Source organism: Rhineura floridana, chromosome 2 (assembly GCF_030035675.1).
Source record: "Rhineura floridana isolate rRhiFlo1 chromosome 2, rRhiFlo1.hap2, whole genome shotgun sequence".
Classification (NCBI taxonomy): Eukaryota; Metazoa; Chordata; class Lepidosauria; order Squamata; family Rhineuridae; genus Rhineura; species Rhineura floridana.
Window position 1 is genome coordinate 10,335,962 of NC_084481.1, and position 19,080 is coordinate 10,355,041.

Sequence of the window (19,080 nt, forward strand, 5' to 3'; positions counted from 1 at the left end):
ACTATGAGCTCTGTTTCGCACATAAGCTAGCACTCTGATTTGTTTTAGGTATTAATCCACCTAAACTTTCAAGATGTGAATGAATGGGATGTTTCACCAATGCCCATAGAACACAAGGAGTACCATATATTGGTCAAGCCCAGGATCCAGTTAGGAATTTACAAAAGCAAACAAACGTTTTAGGATAGGATTCTATCTTGTGTGAAGGACCTGGACGGGCCTAGGGACAGTAGCACCTTCAGTCTGTGCTTGGAAAGGAGGGCACAGGGCACTTAGGGTGCATAAGCAGGATGGGTGCTGCTGCCAGGGACTATGAGGCAGCCAATTGGGGTGGAGGAAAGAAATTGGGGGGAGAGGGTTTATTAGTCCTACTGGGATGTTACTCAACAGAGCCAGCATATCAGGCAACTAAGAGGAAGTGGTGCGGGGCCAGGGGGGAGAGATAAGCACAAAGGACTGATTTGGCTTTGTACGAAAGAGGCTATTGGTTCATGCAGCACTCCTCCTAGTTGTATAGGTGTGCCAGTAGAGGGCTCTTCCTCCCTCCCCTTTCCCAGTGCCATGCCAGATTTTTTTTAAAAAACACTAACAACAGGTTGGGATACTTGAGGCTAAAAATACACTTAGAACTTGGGAGATCCCATTTACCCAAATGCTTGTGCAGCAAATCATATGCTTTCATTATATCCATTTCTTAGCCAGGGTCATGATATTTATTTACAGTGGTTTGTTCTAATGCTGTTTAGGAAATCCTATTACTCAGGACTGGCACAGCAGGGGGATATAAATATTCTTGACAGACATGTAAACCTCCTGGCTGAGTTTACAAAGGAGAATTCTACTCAGATAGAAGCAACAGTTGTAACAGTTGTAGTGGAAAGACTCTTCAACAAGCCACTTATTATTTCTATCTGAGAAACTAGTCTTAAAAGAGCGTCCTTTCAAGATACTGCCCATTGACGAAATACAAGCTACGGACAGGCACTACTGCAGCCACTGTCAGGGCTGACCTAGAAGCTGTGCCAATTCTGTTCACATGCCCAACAGATGCTTCTCTAGCTTTCATTTCCCAAGCAAGCATACACATATTGACCCTGAACTCATCAAAGAGAGGAAGAGCCTGACAAATGAAAGTAATAATAGCTCTCCAGTCATCAAGCATGGAAGACTAGAACCGTTCCACTTCTAGGTTACAAATGCTGCTTTTATTTAATTTCAGTTTACTTACGGATGATCAAGTCACAATAGTCAAACCAAAGAAGGTGCTTTCCTAGGTTCCCCCTCCCCATCGTAAGGAACAAGAAGTTCTTTCTACTGCATGACATTACAAGAAACAATAATAGTTGTTCTATTGTATGTTATAAAAAAAGAATTATTGCCACACATTTCATCTATTTGTCTGATCTTCAGACAATTTTTTTACAATCACCACCAACTGTGGCTCCCAAAGGACTGTTCATGCATTTCATTCAAAAGTTTAAAAAGTAATCCTTGGACTGCAGAGAAAAACCAACACAAGGCTAAATATCTTTAACATACCTCTTTTTGCTGCCTCTCAAGTTCCTTCATTCGGATTTCTCGAGCTTCAGCTCGTGCTGCACGTTTCGCTGCAAGCCTCGCTTCAGCCTACCAAAAGCAAAAGAAAAAAAGAAAGCTACATTTCATATAGTTTAAACTTGCAGAACATTCCTTAGCCAGAGGGGGAATACATACAGGCAGACAACAGGCTTTCACACAAAATGCTCACTATCGGTCACTGGTAGTATTCAGTACTTGTTCTGTCACCTAATCAAATACCTGTAGCCTGCTCCAGGATTTACAGACATAAACATCATAAGCAAAGTAGGTCACATCACCAGTACATTATAACATAAGGGCATTTCCCCAAGGTTGTAGTGATTGCCCCTTAGCCTGAAATGAGTCACTTGTAATTACTAATACAAAATAGAAAGCAAAAGAGAATTATGTGAAAACTCAAATACATAGTCTAGCTAGCCAATATAGATGTTAAACTTTAATTACAGGTGTGGGAATGGCAACAACTCCCTACTCTTGTCCAATTTTTTTAAAAAAGGGAAAACAGCCAAAACATTTTAAACTTCAAATGAACAACATACTTCAGACTTTGCACAAAATGAGTGAGTATTACAAATGCTATTTTGGACTTCCGGGAAGGGTGACTTAGCCTGTGCCTGCTTTTGAGACGGGCTCCTGCCTCAAAAGAAGCTTATTCAGATATATCAGTCAGTTTTTTCTTTTTTTTTTGACTGATTAAACTTCTCCCGGGTAGGGAGAAACGAAGAGATTAACCTCAAAGCCTATTTTTGTTGGGACGACCAGATCTCATTAATTTATGGGACGAGGTCCAGCCGACGAAGGTGGGACGGATTTTTAACAGCAAGCTCTATCTGATAAAGCGAACGTTCACCTTATCTTCTAAGAGAGAACGCACTAACAGGCAAGCACCCTTCTTTCTATATTTTTCTTTTACTTGACTTAAATTGTTGCTGTTTAAAAGAGATTTGCCAGATTGATCAGTTTTTGACATCTCACTGGGGAGCCATAACTTCTCTCTGCTACGCACTAATTAATAGCTTATCTCTGTTTTTGTTGCAAAAAGCTGTCCTGGATTTGCATTCTAAAGATATACACAGAAGAGGGATTTCTATTCCAGATTTTTATTTTGAAAAATATTATACTGTTTTGAGACTACTCTCTTTTTGGTCTATTTTATTTTGACGAATCTGTTTCTTGACGATTGCCATTAATTGTTTCGATCCTGGGAACTGCATTTTGTTTACTTAACTATTGGAGAGATAAGGCTGTCTGCTCTGTTTATACTGTGATGTCACCAAGTTTGGAGTATTAACCCAATTGTTGCTGAAATAAGAAGTGGTTTTCCTATATTTTTCTTTTAAAATGGCAATTAAGAAAGTGGCTGAAAATCTGGAAATAACTATGTTTCAGAAAATAATGGATGAGATTGAGATAATGAAAATTGAATTGAGTAAAATGAAGCAGGAGATTAAAGATATAAGGGTCCCTGTGAGAGAGGTGACCCTGGAAGGGGTCCCTGTGAGAGAGGAGACCCCGGAGATTGGAACAGGGGTCCCTGTGAGAGAGGTGACCCTGGAGACTGGAATAGGGGTCCCTGTGAGAGAGGAGATCCCGGAGATTGGAACCAACGTGGAACAGGAACAAGATTTGGAGTCTATGGACTTTAGAAATAAAATCTATTGTTTGGAACTCAATGTTATCTCTGAAGAAATGAATGAAGATTCTAGAGATAAAGTTATCAATGGCATGGATAATCTTCTGGACTGGAATGATGTGATGGAGCCCAATATAGAGAAAATCTATGGAATTAACTGCAGCCATGTGACAATGGAAAAACTTTTAAGAGATGACCCAGTGTATTTTGAAAAAAAGAACAGAGATATGATTTTACAGCAGTATTTCAGCAACCTATTCAGAATGGATGGCAAGAAAATATTTGGGATAGAGGTAATCCCCATCAGACTCTTACTATATGACTATGGCTTTGACAGCAAGATTATTATGGAATACTGATAATGGAAGATTGGATATTGAAATTACTGGACTTAACAAGACTACTGAAGATGGAAGATGGAAAATGGAACTAATAGAGATAATAGAACAATGGCTACTGAAATTATTGAACCTAACAGATTCTGATGTGATGGATTAATTGAAATGTTTATTTTGACTATGGTTATGACAATAAGATTATCATAATTAGTAATGAGATGGATTAATCGATATGCTTATCTGGAAAAAAAAATTGATAGATATATTTCTTAAAGAATTGAAACCTCTCTTTGACTTTTTGTGGAAAGAATAAAGTAATGTTTATGAGATTTGATGATTAAGTAAGATAACTACTGGAGGAAAGTGATTTTATAATATGACTTAAGAGACAGGATTGTTATATATTATAGACTTATAACTGATTTGATCTTTGACAAATGGGAAGTCAATATTTTACTCTTTATTTTTTATTTTTGTTTTTTTTTTTCTTTTTTTCTTTTTGTTTAACTATTTTTGATTTTGTTTTTTGTCTTTGAATGTTTTATGATTTTGTCTTGTATGTTTTATGAAAATCTGAATAAAAATTATTGAAAAAAAAAAAAAAACAAATGCTATTTTGGACTGTTTTGTTTTGTCCACTAAGTTTAGCCCCAGCCAAAACAAATGGAATGAACAAGCAGCTGTCTCGCCCCCCTTCAGTAACATCGACGCTTCTAGCTGGCTGCGCCTCCAAGTCCCACTTGCACACAATAGATATATGGCCATGCCAAAAGAGGACACAACTAATGAAAAAACACTAAACGCTTTACTTTCTTTCTGCTTAAATATATGCTGTAACAACCAATGGGGCTGCATGGGTGGGGCTGCATTGTGCCCTCCAAGCTTCCCAACACCTCATGCCTCTGCTCTTTACCAAGGGCAGGGCAGGCCCGAGATGCAGAGAGCGCAGCACAGTGGCAGAGCCAATGGGACATTCGTGCTGCCAAATGCTGCACTACAAGCTCCCTGCACCTCCCTCTCTTGGTAGGCAGCCAAGACTTGTGGTGTTGGAAAGCCGGGAGGGCAACACAGCCCTGTCAGCCGCTACTGAATTTACAAGAGAAAGTGAAGTGCTTGCTCTTCTGGTTCAGAGTTCTGTCATACTTACACCCCAAATAAGATTTCACCTAAATTCAAATACCAAAAGCTTGCGTGGCTGAGAGTCTATTTGAAATTCCTGATTTTAAAATCCCCTGAGTTCACCATTTTTGGATTTCAAAGGGAAAATCACACTAAAATAAATTTATTTTTCATTTTAATTTTTGAACTTTTGGAAATGTCTAATGTTCCTGTTCCCAGAGTATGCCTGGTTCTAGACAAATATTACCAAATAAATAATTTCACTAATTTACTCTGCCTCACTTTTGGTACCCAATTACTCCTCAACGAGTTCATGTAAAGCAAGCTTGGTTTTATTAATTTATTACATGTAGGCATTCTCATCTAGGGCAGGAGTTCCCAACTGTGGTCCATGAGCTTCATTCAGGTGGTCCGTGGCATGTCAGCATTAAATATGTATATTGATTTTTGACTGTATTTTTATTATGTTTTATATTTTATTGTATTATATTACAATGTGAATTCTATGGAATGCAAATTGTAATATAATAAAATACAATATAAGAAATAAAAGAAGCGATAAAAATACACTTAAAATACAATTTAAAATTATGCAGCTTCTAGCACAGCACATTACAATTGCTACAAGCAGCAGAAAAATCGTTCAGTAATCCGGCAAAACCATCAGCAATTTTCAACAGGTCCTTGAGGAAAAAAGTTTGGGAACCACTGATCTAGGGGCCTTCATAAATTCATGTGAATGTATGTGTCCAGAAAGACTGGCTTCTGACCAAGACTCCTTTGGCGAAATAAATACCTTTTTATTAAACTAGTGCCAAAGAACAGATAATATTTTAGACATCCTTGTCAATGACCGTGGTTTTAAAAATCAGGTCTTCGGATACAGTATCTAAATTTAAATTACACATAGCTTTGCATTTTCTAGAATATTCTTATATTATATTCTTATATACTGGCTTCACAATAGTACGGACAACGCTATCTTGATAGCATGTTCAGATTCTTCCATCATTTTCAGATATTTCAACATATACCGTATGTCCAGGATAGTATGTTTCATGCTTTAATATTTTTTGTGAAGACAACAGAATTAGGGCAAGTGCAGCTTCTCCATCAAGGTGGATAAATCAGCAGCACCTTGCCACCATTTTCCTTTCTATATACATAGTGGTTATATTTTCAGAAGGGAGTTATGACTTCTTCTATGTCCAAAAATTTGTTTTGCACGTAGTAAAATCTAATCAAATTAAATATGTATAAGAGACCCTCCCTGGACCCAGCAAATCTTAATAACTATAGGCCGGTGGCAAGTGTTCCATTCCTGGGCAAGGTCCCAGAGTGGGAACCACGAGGCTGAGACACAGGTGTAATTAATTCTTGTTTTATTAAAGTAATGGACACATCAAAAGCAGTGCGTTTCATAGAGAACACTAAACTAACTCACTGGAATTCCCTAGCTGCACTCTAGACATGCTCTGCAACATAGAAAGAAAGTTGACTCAGCAGCTCCTCCCCTGGAGCCGTAGGCTTAAGTAGGGAAAGTTTGTGATCTTAATCTCTGACTCCTTCTCAAGTCCTGCCTCTGACCGGTCCATTTGTTGCGATGCAGAGCGCGGGATGACGGGGGGGGGCATGCGTCCAATGGCTCATCCGAAAGGGCCTCGGCAACAGGCTCGAGGTCAGGGGGAGGAGGCTCTCCTGGCGCATCCTGTGAACCGCTGGGCAGAGGGGAAGGGAGCGCGCCCTCCTGAGTAGCTTCCAATGGCTCTGCGTCTTGGTCTGGGGGTGGGACACACCCCTCTTCGGAGAGAGCGCCATCCATGGGAACTGACCTTGGCTCAGACTCACTCCCACGTCCCAAGTCCTGCAGAGACGCAACAACTCCTGGATCTACCGCTCTTTCTGACAGCTGGGGAACTTGAACTTCATGCCTTCCCCCTCCCTCGCCCTCACGGAGGAGCTGAGGCTCAACACTGAATGTGTAGTTGCAGGCCACCTCCAGACACTCTTCCACCTCCAGACACTCTTGGATGAGACTGATTATCTGGATCCATTTCAGTTGGGTTTCAGGCCTGGTTTTGGCACGGAAACAGCCTTGGTTGCCCTGTATGATGACCTCTGTCAGGAGAGAGGCAGGGACAGTGTGACTCTGTTGATTTTCCTTGATTTCTCAGCAGCGTTTGATACCATTGACCATGGTATCCTTCTGGGAAGACTGGCTGAGTGGGGAGTGGGAGGGACTGCATGGCAGTGGTTCCGCTCCTATTTGGCGGGTCGGCTTCAGAAGGTGGTGCTCGGGGAACATTGCTCGGCCCTGTGGATTCTCCAGTATGGGGTTCCACAGGGGTCAGTTCTGTCCCCCACGCTGTTCAACATCTACATGAAACCACTGGGTGCGGTCATCCAGAGCTTTGGAATGCATTGCCATCAGTATGCTGATGACACACAGCTCTATTTCTCTGTCCCGTCCAGAGCCGAAAGAATGAGGCTGGAGTGTGTGTGCAAGTAAATCTAGTTTTATTAGAGTAATGGATACATCAAAGGCATTGCGCTTCATAGGAAACCCTACGCTAACTCATTAGAGTCCCTAACTATACTCTAGACATGCTCTGCAGCGTGTGAAGGAAGTTGACTCAACAACCCCCCACTGGGAGCGGCAGGCTTATATAGGAAATGTTTTCGAACGTAATCTCTGACTCCTTCGTAATTCCTGTCTTTGCCCTGTCCGTTTTTCGCGGCGACGGGAACGAGGAGACAGGGGACGCGCATCCAACGGCTCATCTGAAGACACCTGCTCCCGAGCAACGGGCTCGAGGTCAGGGGGTGGTGCCACACTGGAATCCTCCTGGGAACTGCTTGGCAAGGGAGGAGCTGGCACTGTCTCTGAAGCTTCCCCCCACAAGTCCTCTGCATCAGCTGGGGGCGGTGTGCTCGGCTCCTTGGAAAGGGCGTTACTCGTGGGAACTGGCTGGAGAGCAGGCTGCCCCCCTCCCGCATGATCCTGCTCAAACACAACAATCCCCAACTCTGCTTCTTCTGGCTGCGGAGGCGCCTGAAACTCATGCCTCCCCCCTTCCTGTCCCTTCTGAGTTGGCTGCAGCGCAACATTCTTCTTCTCATCCTCTTCAGGTGAGGCTGTCAATGTGCTGAACCGGTGCCTGCCTGCAACAATGGACTGGATGAGGGCTAATAAACTGAGGCTCAATCCAGACAAGACTGAGATCCTGCTAATGGGTGGTTCTTCTGACTGGATGGTGGATGTCCAACCTGTCCTGGATGAGGTCGCACTCCCCCTAAAGAAGCAGGTTCGTAGCTTGGGGGTTCTCCTAGAACCATCTCTGTCATTTGAGGCTCAGGTAGCCTCGGTGGCACGGAGTGCCTTCTACCAACTTCGGTTGGTGGTCCAGCTATGCCCCTATCTGGACAGGGATAACCTGGCTTCCGTCGTCCATGCTCTGGTAACCTCCAAGTTAGATTACTGCAATGTGCTCTACATGGGCTGCCTTTGAAGATGGTTCAGAAACTGCAGCTTGTGCAAAATGCAATGGTCAGACTGGTAACAGGGACCAGACAGTTCAAACATATAAAACTGATTCTGTCCCGCTTGCATTGGCTGCCTGTATGTTTCCGAGCTCGATTCAAGGTGCTGGTTTTAACCTATAAAGCCGTATACGACTTGGGACCACAATACCTGATGGAACGCCTCTCCCGACACGAACCCACCCGTATACTACATTCAACATCAAAGGCCCTCCTCCGGGTGCCTACTCCGAGGGAAGCTCCGAGGGCTGGCAACAAAGGAGTTGGCCTTCTCAGTGGTGGCCCCCAAATTATGGAATGATCCCGTGGAAGAGGTGCGCCTGGCGCCAACACTGTTGTCTTCTCAGCGCCAGGTCAAGATTTTCCTCTTCTCCCAAGCATTTTTTAACAGCATTTGAATAGCATGTGTTTTAACTTTCCTATCAGTTTTTATGGGTTTTAATTTGGTATGGTTTAAATTTGTATACTTCTTTTTAATGTTTTTAATTGTTGTAAACTGCCCAGAGATCTTCAGCTATGAGGCGGTATATAAATCCAATAAATAAATAAATAATAAATAACACCTCCTGTTACAAAGTGTTAAAACTTGATGCTTTCAATGATACCCCAAAACATTTCTCTCTCTCTCCGCCACCTCCTCCTTTTCCTCTTCTCATTTTTTAACTGAATGTCTGGCCTGAAGAATTCCCGAGAACGCAAAACCTTGCTTACTACTTTGCAACAAAGTAGATTTAGTTGGTCCTAATACAACATGCTATACTATTGTTGCTTGGGGACTTTTTTCTGATAGACCAGCATGGCTACCTATACTTTTTGTCTACGAAGCATTTAAGAGAGATAATTCTTCCATACCTAGCTGGGGAACTGACAATTATAAAGCTAGTTTTACCTTTCCCTTACATAAAGTGCCTAAGTAACACACAAGAAAAGGCCAACAGGAAAAACAGGTTTCCTTCAGCAACTACATCTATAAATAAATGCACTGATTCAACTCACTCAACATACATCCATGTGTCAAAAATAGACCACACATAAATATGCTACATGTTTCCACGAAAGCCTTTTGGGTACACCATAGTAATTATTAACCATCTTGGAATGCCTGCTTCAGTTTTATTGTGCAACAGTGGACATTATCTGCTTACATGCTAAATAAAGTGTTCATGGGAAAGATGTTTTGCTTTTAATAATAAACCAAACTCTTGATCATTCATGGCAGTTATCTGTATCTCCCCTAAACAACTTAATACAGTTACAGTTTACTATATTAAAAGTTTAGTTTTTAATTTGAAAGTTAGCCTCAATGTCACAATTATATTGGCAAATATAATTGACTATTCAGGTACTACAAGCATGGAGGGTGCTGTGTTAGGATGGGTGGTTGTAAGCTACTCTAATACACCAATCTGTAGCACAAAAAAGGGGTTAATCAGACGGTGGAAATGGCCCTGGCCAGCAGAAGTCCTTGTTTCTGTGGGCAAATACAGACAACCAACTTACTACACAGAACAAGCTGGCTCATTTCTTCAAACAAAAGTGCTGCAATACAACCAACCACGACCGGTTTTGTACTATCCTGTGAAGGAGGTTCCTCTCCCTCCCCCACCTCCCCCGTTTACCTTTACTGTGGTTGTTGTAAGGTCTATCTATAACGCACTGCTACATTTTGTCACTATTTTTTGAGTTTACAGAGAGAGATGGTCTAATATTTTCTTGCTATGTTAAAAGCTAACTTGTTCTGATACTATTATTGTCTACATTTGTTTCCATTATATGTATTTAATTACTTAACAATATTTATATACTGCTTGAATGTAAGCAGTTTACAAAAATATGTATATGCAAACGTTTTCATCAAAACATTTTCCTGTTCAGGGAAATGGGAAGTCTTCTTAAAACATCTGGCTTTTTAAAAAGGTGTTCTGAAATAAATAGCACTGCCAGCAGACTGGTGAATGGTAGTTTAACATGGTCCATATTGTGATTATTACAGCTATGCATGTGTGTTTCCCTTAACAAATCTATTTGTTTTGATTTAATTTAGTGAGCACATGAGCACAAGCACACTAATCTTGTGATAATATTATAGCTGCTTTGTGAGGACTCTCCCCCCCTCCGAAAAGTGGGGTACAGTAGGGCCCCACTCATATGGCGGGTTACGTTCCAGACCCCCACCTAAAAGCGAAACCCGCTGAAAAGTGGAACTCATTCAATAGAATGGCACCTGATGCCTGAAAAACGCCGTAAAAGCAGAACAAGCGCCATATGAGTGGGGCCTTACTCTAATTGAAAGCTGCCGTATTAGCGGAATGCCGAAAAGCGGGGCCCTACTGTATAAACATTCTAAAATATACACACATCATTACTGAAGCCCGCAGTACACAACTTCAGAAATATTAAAGACTGGTTTCAGGGGCGAGGGGATCACTTACACATTTAAAATGTAAAAATAAAATGAAAATGCCTCATAAAAATCATAGGGATTTTAAATTATTTCAACAACAAAAAGAACATCTGGAAGTAGTGACATCTTAAATTCACAGAGAAAAAGCAAGGCAGGCAAGCAGTTCCTAAAAAGATTGCCATGCATCTCTTGCTTACCATGCAATTCAGGGAAATAGCTTTCACATTCGTGTCACCAGTCATGGCTTAGTAAACAATCCTACCATGTGGAAAATACGAAGCTGTTCTACTTAGTAAAGATCTCAAAATGCACCACACATGAGAATGTGTCATAATTGGGGGGGGGGGAGGATTACACAACATATGTAGTAATACAGATGACCAAGCAACAGCATGGTAGAAAACTCTGTCACATAGTAAACTACTCATCTATATTCACCCTGTGTTATCTTGAAACAGGGTGTCCAAATGAACACCAGTATACCATTTATTTCAGAAACCCAGTCAACTTGAGAATATCCAAGACAACAAATGTAGATAAATGGCTCAGGATTCCATGCCCATGTAAACAGGAAGTATTTGTATAGTATAATCCAAAAGAAAAATTCAGAGTAGCTCCAATCGTTTCTAATTCTAGTTGTAGAACACACAATTTTTTCTAAAGCTTTGCAAACCAACTGTTAATATCACATTTTTGATACAAAGTCCTAGCTCAACTTAAAAAGCATGGGTGTTTTATCATAAAGCTTGCAACAGAAGACTGGTTCAGGTCCGAGCGTATTTCGATACTTCCTACTTCCACATATTTGATCACATTGGAGAAAATGGAAATTAACCAAGCTTCACATTTACCTTTTCACCATAAGGAAGACTACCATAAAAGAAATGGATCATGGAGGCAGGTTCATCATGAATTATTCATGAGTTTTGTTGTCAGAAGCAGGGAAGCTATTTTGAAATTTATTTAACGTGTAGCTTTTAGGTATGTGGGGAAAAAAAACACTATAGCACAAAAAAGGTCCTCTACTGTCAATTTGCAAGCACAGGTAAGACAGCATATATTGTTCTGTTTTAGAGTTATCCTGTGCTTCTTCACATATTCATTGCAAGTAATAGCATCCAAAAGCTTTTTCTTACAAACCAAGGTATGTTTGCCATCTAAAAACTAAAGCACCAAAGCCCTCTCTCTAAATTCCAGCTTAACCCTAGTCACTCAAGTTAGCAGAAGCAGAAAGGGCTTATTTATTTTATTTATTTATTATTTCAATTTATATACCGCCCTTAGCGAAATAGCTCTCAGGGCGGTGAACAAACAAAATAAAATACAATATATCATAATAAAAATACAAAAACATATACAAACAACGAAAAGCACAGCAAAAACAAAATAAATACTACAAAAATTAAAATACAGATTAAAAGATTAAAAAAGTTAAGAAGTTAAGAAGATTAAAATTGCACGATGTTCAGAAAATTCATGGGATCGGATTCTTGCAAGTCTCCATAGTTGTAATGCAACAGCTATGCAGAGACAAGACTCCAAGTCAGTCAAATGCAGGATGAAAATGTATTACAAACACCTCTAACTTCCCCAATACAAGGTACGAAATACAATCTTTACTATTATTTATCATTTTCTTACATTTATATTCCACTTTTGTTCCGTTATGAAACTCAAAGCAACATGAGGTTCCCAGGAAGCCACCCGTCCAGGCACTGACCAGACGCAGACCTGCATACTTCTTTCCCAGGCATTTCCCCTTAAATGTTGTTTTGCTGGATTGGAATTAATGTTGCTAAGGTAAAGAATCCCACAGCTAGACCTTTGTACGTTCACTCCATGTTAAGATTTTAAAATGTTTACTTCTGGGAAGCCTTTTGGCTATTTTAAGATACTATAGCAGCAAATAGCAATGTTGAACTTGCACAAAGTCCCAACAATGTTCACATACTCTTATTAGTCAAGTGGGTGCTCTGTGTTGAGCAAGCCTCTCAATAGAGATCAGTAAGCAATGCACAAACAGCAACACTTAGGTGGATGGAAAAGATTTATGCTTAAGAGCAGCTTATCTCTTCGGCGCAGGAAAAGGAGGAATTAGGCAAGGTGCACCATAAGTTCTGCTACCATCACCCAAATTTGACCGCCTTCCCAAAGGATTTTTTAAATTATGAGGGAGACTGTCCCTCTGTAGGAGTGACCTCAGAAGACAAAATTATGTCCCTCCCACCTGCATCATCACCATTTGGCCACAGGGAGGAAAGAAGCACAATGCACCACCACTTGGCCTTGATACCATTGACTACTTTGAGCTCAGCAAAAGGATTGCTTTGCTGTTTTCAGCTTCTGACCCCACCCTCAGGCAAGCCCCCTGTAATGGCTGCAGGGCTGTAAGGAAACAGTACACCCTCACAGCAATGCTTCTCGTCCTATAGCCACTGCAGGCACCGGTCAGCTGCAGTTTCTCTTTGGGATCAGGTGCTCCCCAGAGTCAGCTTCAAATGGCCAATTCTGTGGACCCTTCTCACACAGCCTCTGCTTGTGCTGAATACTCCCTAACTCAAGCAGAGAGACCCTAATGTCTGTCTCGAGGGCTGGTTCCATGGAGATGGTCACTCCAATGAAATCCTATGCTTGCTGATTCACTTACTAGATCCCAAATAATGAGTAGATTAATTATGCATCCAAACACACATCTGAATGGAAGGGTGCTGCACTTCTTTCCATGGGACATGTATACAGATGCCTATCTCCATTTTGGATATGATATCCGAGTTTGACAGTGCTGACTTGCTGTGTATAAAGCAAAATGATTAATATCTATCATATTAATCAACAAGTTCTCTATTGCACAAAATTACCCCAAGAACAATTTAAAAGAGCAGTTTATCCTTTGTACAGCTTAAAAGTTTGTGCATCTGGTTTAAATGAACCAAATAGGAAGCCACAACTAACCCAACCATAAAATACCAAAAAGATTAGACAAATACATTTTGCTTGATTGGAAGACGGAAGGGAAGCCATGCATTTCCCCCCTCCTTATCAGTATCTGAGCATCTAGACTCAGGCACTCTGCTTCTAATATGGCTTCAAAAATAGTTGTGCAGGATCTCTCTCAGAGCACCATACAAAAAAAAGAAACACTATAGGTCCACAGATACCAACCAGAAAAATAAACACCCAGAAATTTCACATCAAGCTTTTACTCTCTCTTTAAAATCCTCCTATTTTTGTTAAATAAAAACAGAACCTGCTTTGCTGAGAATGCAGCTTGTGGAGGTGGCCGACAGATACAGGAAAGGGTTTGCTGTGCGCTTACGGAAAACACCTTTGCACCAACTCTGGTGCTGCTAGGTATTTTTCCTGACAACTTTTGAAGGACATGTAGGACAGCAGATAAGCACTCTCAAAAAGCTTTTGGTCTCACTCTGGCACTTCCTCCTAGCCTCCACACCTGCCCTTCACAGCTCCTCAGCCGAATGTCTGCGGGAAAGGGAGGGCAGTGATCATTTATGATGCTATGCCTGCTGGGAGCTGCAGGTTCTGACTCAGCAGGCAATCATCTAGCTCAGAAGGTGCACAAATGCTAGCAACCTGATTTTCCTTTTTACAGAGACAAAGAATACAAACTTAGCAGCAACACTTGGGGTTTCTGCTAGCCCAAAATGAAAATATATTAATATCCTCATAGCCTTTTGCTCAGAGGCTATGAGAAAGTCAGACAGGAGACATTTACTAAAACTATGTTATCTACTTCTTAAGGAATCTGCAGCAACACCCATCACCAGCAGAGATCCTTTCTCCTGGACCCCATTAGCAAACTGTTTACTAGATTTTAAGTGTTTCAGAAAAACCTGACCTGAATCAGGCAAATCAACACCTATCAAACTGAGACCAAGACTGGTCCAGAAAGAATCTGGGCTGCAGCAGGCACACTGATCAGGCCCCTTCTCTATCATATGTCATGGTCTAGAGTAACCAGACTGTTCTGTATCTTCCCCTCCGCTGCTGCACCCCAAATGGGTATAATAGGATGCCCTAAACACACTATACATGTATTGGAGGGTACAGGTCTCTATGAAGCTTGCAAGCTTCACACCATGAACCAAGTCCTCCCAGCTATTTCAGGCATCCAGTATACCTGCTCAGACAATTAGGTTGAAATGTGCTATTTCCAATTTAGGTCCAGGGGAACAAGATAGCCATTGATTTTACACTTTTAAGAGATCAGAGATAAGAAAGCTGCTCTTAAAATTCTTGGAAGAAACAAATCACCAGGAACAGATGGCATACCAATAGAGTTGCTACAAGCTACTGAGACTGAATCTGTCCAAAGATAGACAAAAATCTGTCAAGAAATATGGAAAACTAAACAATGGCCCACAGACTGGAAGCGCTCAATATATATCCCAATTCCAAAGAAAGGGGATCCCAGAGAATGGAGCAATTATCGAACTATTGCCTTAATATCCCATGCAAGTAAAGTAATGCTCAAGATTCTACAACAAAGGCTCTTACCATATATGGAGCGAGAAATGCCAGACGTCCAAGCTGGATTTAGAAAGAGAAGAGGCACCAGAGATCATATTGCAAACATACATTGGATAATGGAACGGACCAAGGAATTTCAGAAGAAAATCATGCTGTGCTTTATAGATTACAGCAAAGCCTTTGACTGTGTAGATCATGAAAAAGTATGGAATGATTTAAAAGAAATGGGGGTGCCACAGCATCTGATTGTCCTGATGCTCAACCTATACTCTGCACAAGAGGCTACTGTAAGGACACAATATAGAGAAACCGATTGGTTCCCCATTGGAAAGGGTGTGAGACAGGGGTGTATTTTATCACCCTATTTATTTAATCTGTACGCAGAACATATACGGAAAGCAGGATTGGATCAAGATGAAGGAGGTGAATTGAAGGGAGAAATATCAATAATTTAAGATATGCAGATGATACCATACTCTTAGCAGAAACCAGTCATGATTTGAAACGAATGCTGATGAAAGTTAAAGAGGAAAGCACAAAAGCAGGACTACAGCTGAATGTCAAAAAGACTGAAGTAATGACAACAGAAGAATTATGTAACTTTAAAGTTGACAATGAGGACATTGAATTTGTCAAGGATTACCAATACCTCGGCACAGTCATTAAGCAAACTGGAGACAATAGTCAGGAAATCAGAAGGCGGCTAGGACTGGGGAGGGCAGCTGTGAGAGAATTAAAAATGGTCCTCAAATGCAATGATGTATCACTGAACACCAAAGTCAGGATCATTCAGACCATGGTATTTCTGATCTCTCTCTCTCTTTTTTTTTTTACAATAATTTTTATTCAAATTTTCATAAAACAAACAAAACAAAATCATAAAACATTCAAAGACATAAAACAAAACAAAACAAAAATGATTAAACAAAAAAAAAATAAAATGTTGACTTCCCATTTGTCGCAGATCAGTTATAGGTCTACAATATATAACAATCCTGTCTCTTAAATTATATTATAAAATCACTTTCCTCCAGTAGTTATCTTAATTAATCATCAAATCTCATAAACATTACTTTATTCTTTCCACAAAAAGTCAAAGAGAGGTTTCAATTCTTTAAGAAATATATCTATCAATTTTTCTCCAAATAAACATGTCGATTAATCCATCTCGTTAATAATAATAATAATCTTATTGTCATAACCATAGTCCAAATAAACATATCGATTAATCCATCTCATCAAAATCTGTTAGGTCCAATAATTTCAATAGCCATTATTCCATTATCCATATTAATTCCATCTTCCATCTTCAATAGTCCTGTTAAGTCCAGTAATTTCAGTGTCCAATCTTCCATTATCAGTATTCCATAATAATCTTGCTGTCATAGCCATAGTCATATAATAAGAGTCTGATGGGAATTTCCTCTATCCCAAATATTTTCTTGCCATCCATTCTGAATAAGTTGCTGAAATATTGTTGTAAAGTCATATCTCTGTTCTTCTTTTTTACAAAATGCACTGGCTCATCTCTTGAGAGTTTTTCCATTGTCACATGGCTGCAGTTAATTCCATAGATTTTCTCTATATCAAACTCCATCATGTCATTCCAGTCCAGAAAATTATCCAAGCCATTGATAACTTTATCTCTAATATCTTCATTAATTTCTTCAGAGATAACGTTAAATTCCAAACAGTAGATTTTATTTCTAATATCCATAAACTCCAGATCTTTTTCCAATTCCACATTTGTTCCAATCTCCAGGGCTTGTATCTTCCCTTTATTTTTTCTTTTCTCATCTCTGATCTCATTCTCCTCTCTCACAGGATCCCCTATTTCTTTAAACTCCTGCGTCATTTTGCTCAGTTCAGTTTTCAGCTCCTTACTGCCCTGTCGCAGGGTTTGTTTCGTTATCTCAATCTCATCCATTATTTTCTGAAACATAATTACTTCCAGATTCTCAGCCACTTTCTTGATTGCCATTTTTAAAACCACCAAAACAAAACAAAACAAAAATAAAGAAGAACCACTTCTTATTTCAGCAACAATTGGGTTAATATTCCAGGCTTGATGACATCACAGTATAAACAGAGCAGCCTGCCTTATCTCTCTATGTTCAAGAATACAAAACAAATTTAGTTCCCAGCATCAAAACAGTTAGTGGCGTCGTGAAGAAGCAGATTCGTCAAAATAAAATAGACCAAAAAGAGAATAGTCCCAGACAATATAATGTTCCAAAGTTCATATTTTTTATTTTTTTCTCCTCGGAATAGAAATCCCTCTTCTGTTTATATCTTTAGAATGCACTTCCAGGACAGCTTTTTGTAATAGAAGCAGAGATAAGCTGTTAATTTCGTGAATAACAGAGAAGAGTTATAGCTCACCCAGAAGTTCTTTAAAGCTGATTCATTTGACAAATCTCTTTTTGCTGCAACAATTTAAACCAAGTAAAAAAAATAGATAGAAAGAAGGGTGCTTGCCTGTTAGTCCGTTTTCTCTTTGAAGAAAAGATAAACGTGTCGCATTAATCAGATAGAGCTTGTTCGGAAGTCCGTCCGGCATTGCTGGCTGGACCTTTTCTCATAAATTAATGAAATCCAGTCCTCCCAACAAAAACAGGCTTTTGAGGTTGATCTCTACGTTTCTCCCTGCCCGGGAGAAATTTCATCAGTCAAAAAAAAAAATGTTCTGACTGATTTATATCTGAAAAAGCTTCTTCTGAGGCGGGAGCCCGTCTCAAAAGCAGGCACAAGCGAAGTCACCCTTCCCGGAAGTCACCTAATCGGTATTTCTGATCTCTATGTATGGATGTGAAAGTTGGACAGTGAAAAAAGCGGATGAGAGAAAAATAAACTCATGTGGTGTTGGAGGAGAGCTTTGCGCATACCATGGACTGCAAAAAAGACCAATAATTGGGTGTTAGAACAAATTAAACCAGAAATGTCACTAGAAGCTAAAATGATGAAACTGAGGTTATCATACTTTGGACACATCATGAGAAGACATGATTCACTAGAAAAGACAATAATGCTGGGAAAAACAGCAGGGAGTAGAAAAAGAGGAATACCAAACAAGAGATGGATTGATTCCATAAAGGAAGCCACAGACCTGAACTTACAAGACCTGAACAGGGTGGTTCATGACAGATGCTCTTGGAGGTCACTGATTCATAGGGTCGCCATAAGTCGTAATCGACTTGAAGGCACATAACAACAACAACTACAAGATATCATGCTGTAGGTTATTTAAGTGTAATACAGTGATACAGAAAGGAGGAGATGCAAAAACAGTAATTTGTAGCCCTCGAATCCTAAAAGAAAAATAGTTATCTTTTAGTTAGTGAAATTCTGCTTGCATTAACAGTGCCATCATGGCACTATTACTTATGTTGCCTAGACAAGCAAGATGCTGCCAGCAACCAACTGTCTTGTGTTCCTCACTGACTGGGAAAGGGGGGTAAAAAACACAAAGGGGGGGGACACAAAAACTTGAGCAGCTTTGGGCTGGCCCCATCCAGCAACTGTATTCAGGTTTCCCATGGATTTCCCAAACTACTGCACAAAGAACTCATGTACTTCAGACTGACAAACTTTCCACTCCATCATATCTTCCATAACTGACAAACTGCACTTGTTTTTAAGCATACTGCAGTATTTTAAGAAACTAGACGGTAAAAGGAGGAACACCAGATTATAGAACCCACAACTTCCACTACAACTTCATCTGGTGCAACCCCATCCTGCAAGGGTGCATAAGAGTGTACAAGTAGGACCAATCTCATTGGTTTTTTCTGCTTGGTTGGCACTTCCAATCCCAACAGCATGCCAAACACTTCAGAGAGATCCAAGCAATTGTTTCCACGCTCATGTTACGTATGCACACATACAGGCGGCATGGGGTTGACCATATGGAAGCAGCTCCCATGCAACTGGGAATGCATGCAAAGGGAGCCTAATGGATCCATTCTACGATTTCTCATTCT

The 19,080-nt window shown here is 40.3% G+C and overlaps 1 protein-coding gene across 27 annotated transcripts in view; it reads right to left on the bottom strand.

Annotated features, from left to right (window-relative positions):
* The window catches only part of LRRFIP1 (LRR binding FLII interacting protein 1), a 136,966-nt gene that overhangs the window by 74,714 nt on the left and 43,172 nt on the right, over positions 1–19,080 (bottom strand). For all 27 annotated transcript variants that reach the window (XM_061607757.1, XM_061607755.1, XM_061607758.1 and 24 more), the window contains exon 2: positions 1,540–1,626. In XM_061607757.1, the coding sequence (XP_061463741.1) occupies positions 1,540–1,626 (87 nt within the window). The remainder of the gene's footprint in view (positions 1–1,539; positions 1,627–19,080) is intronic.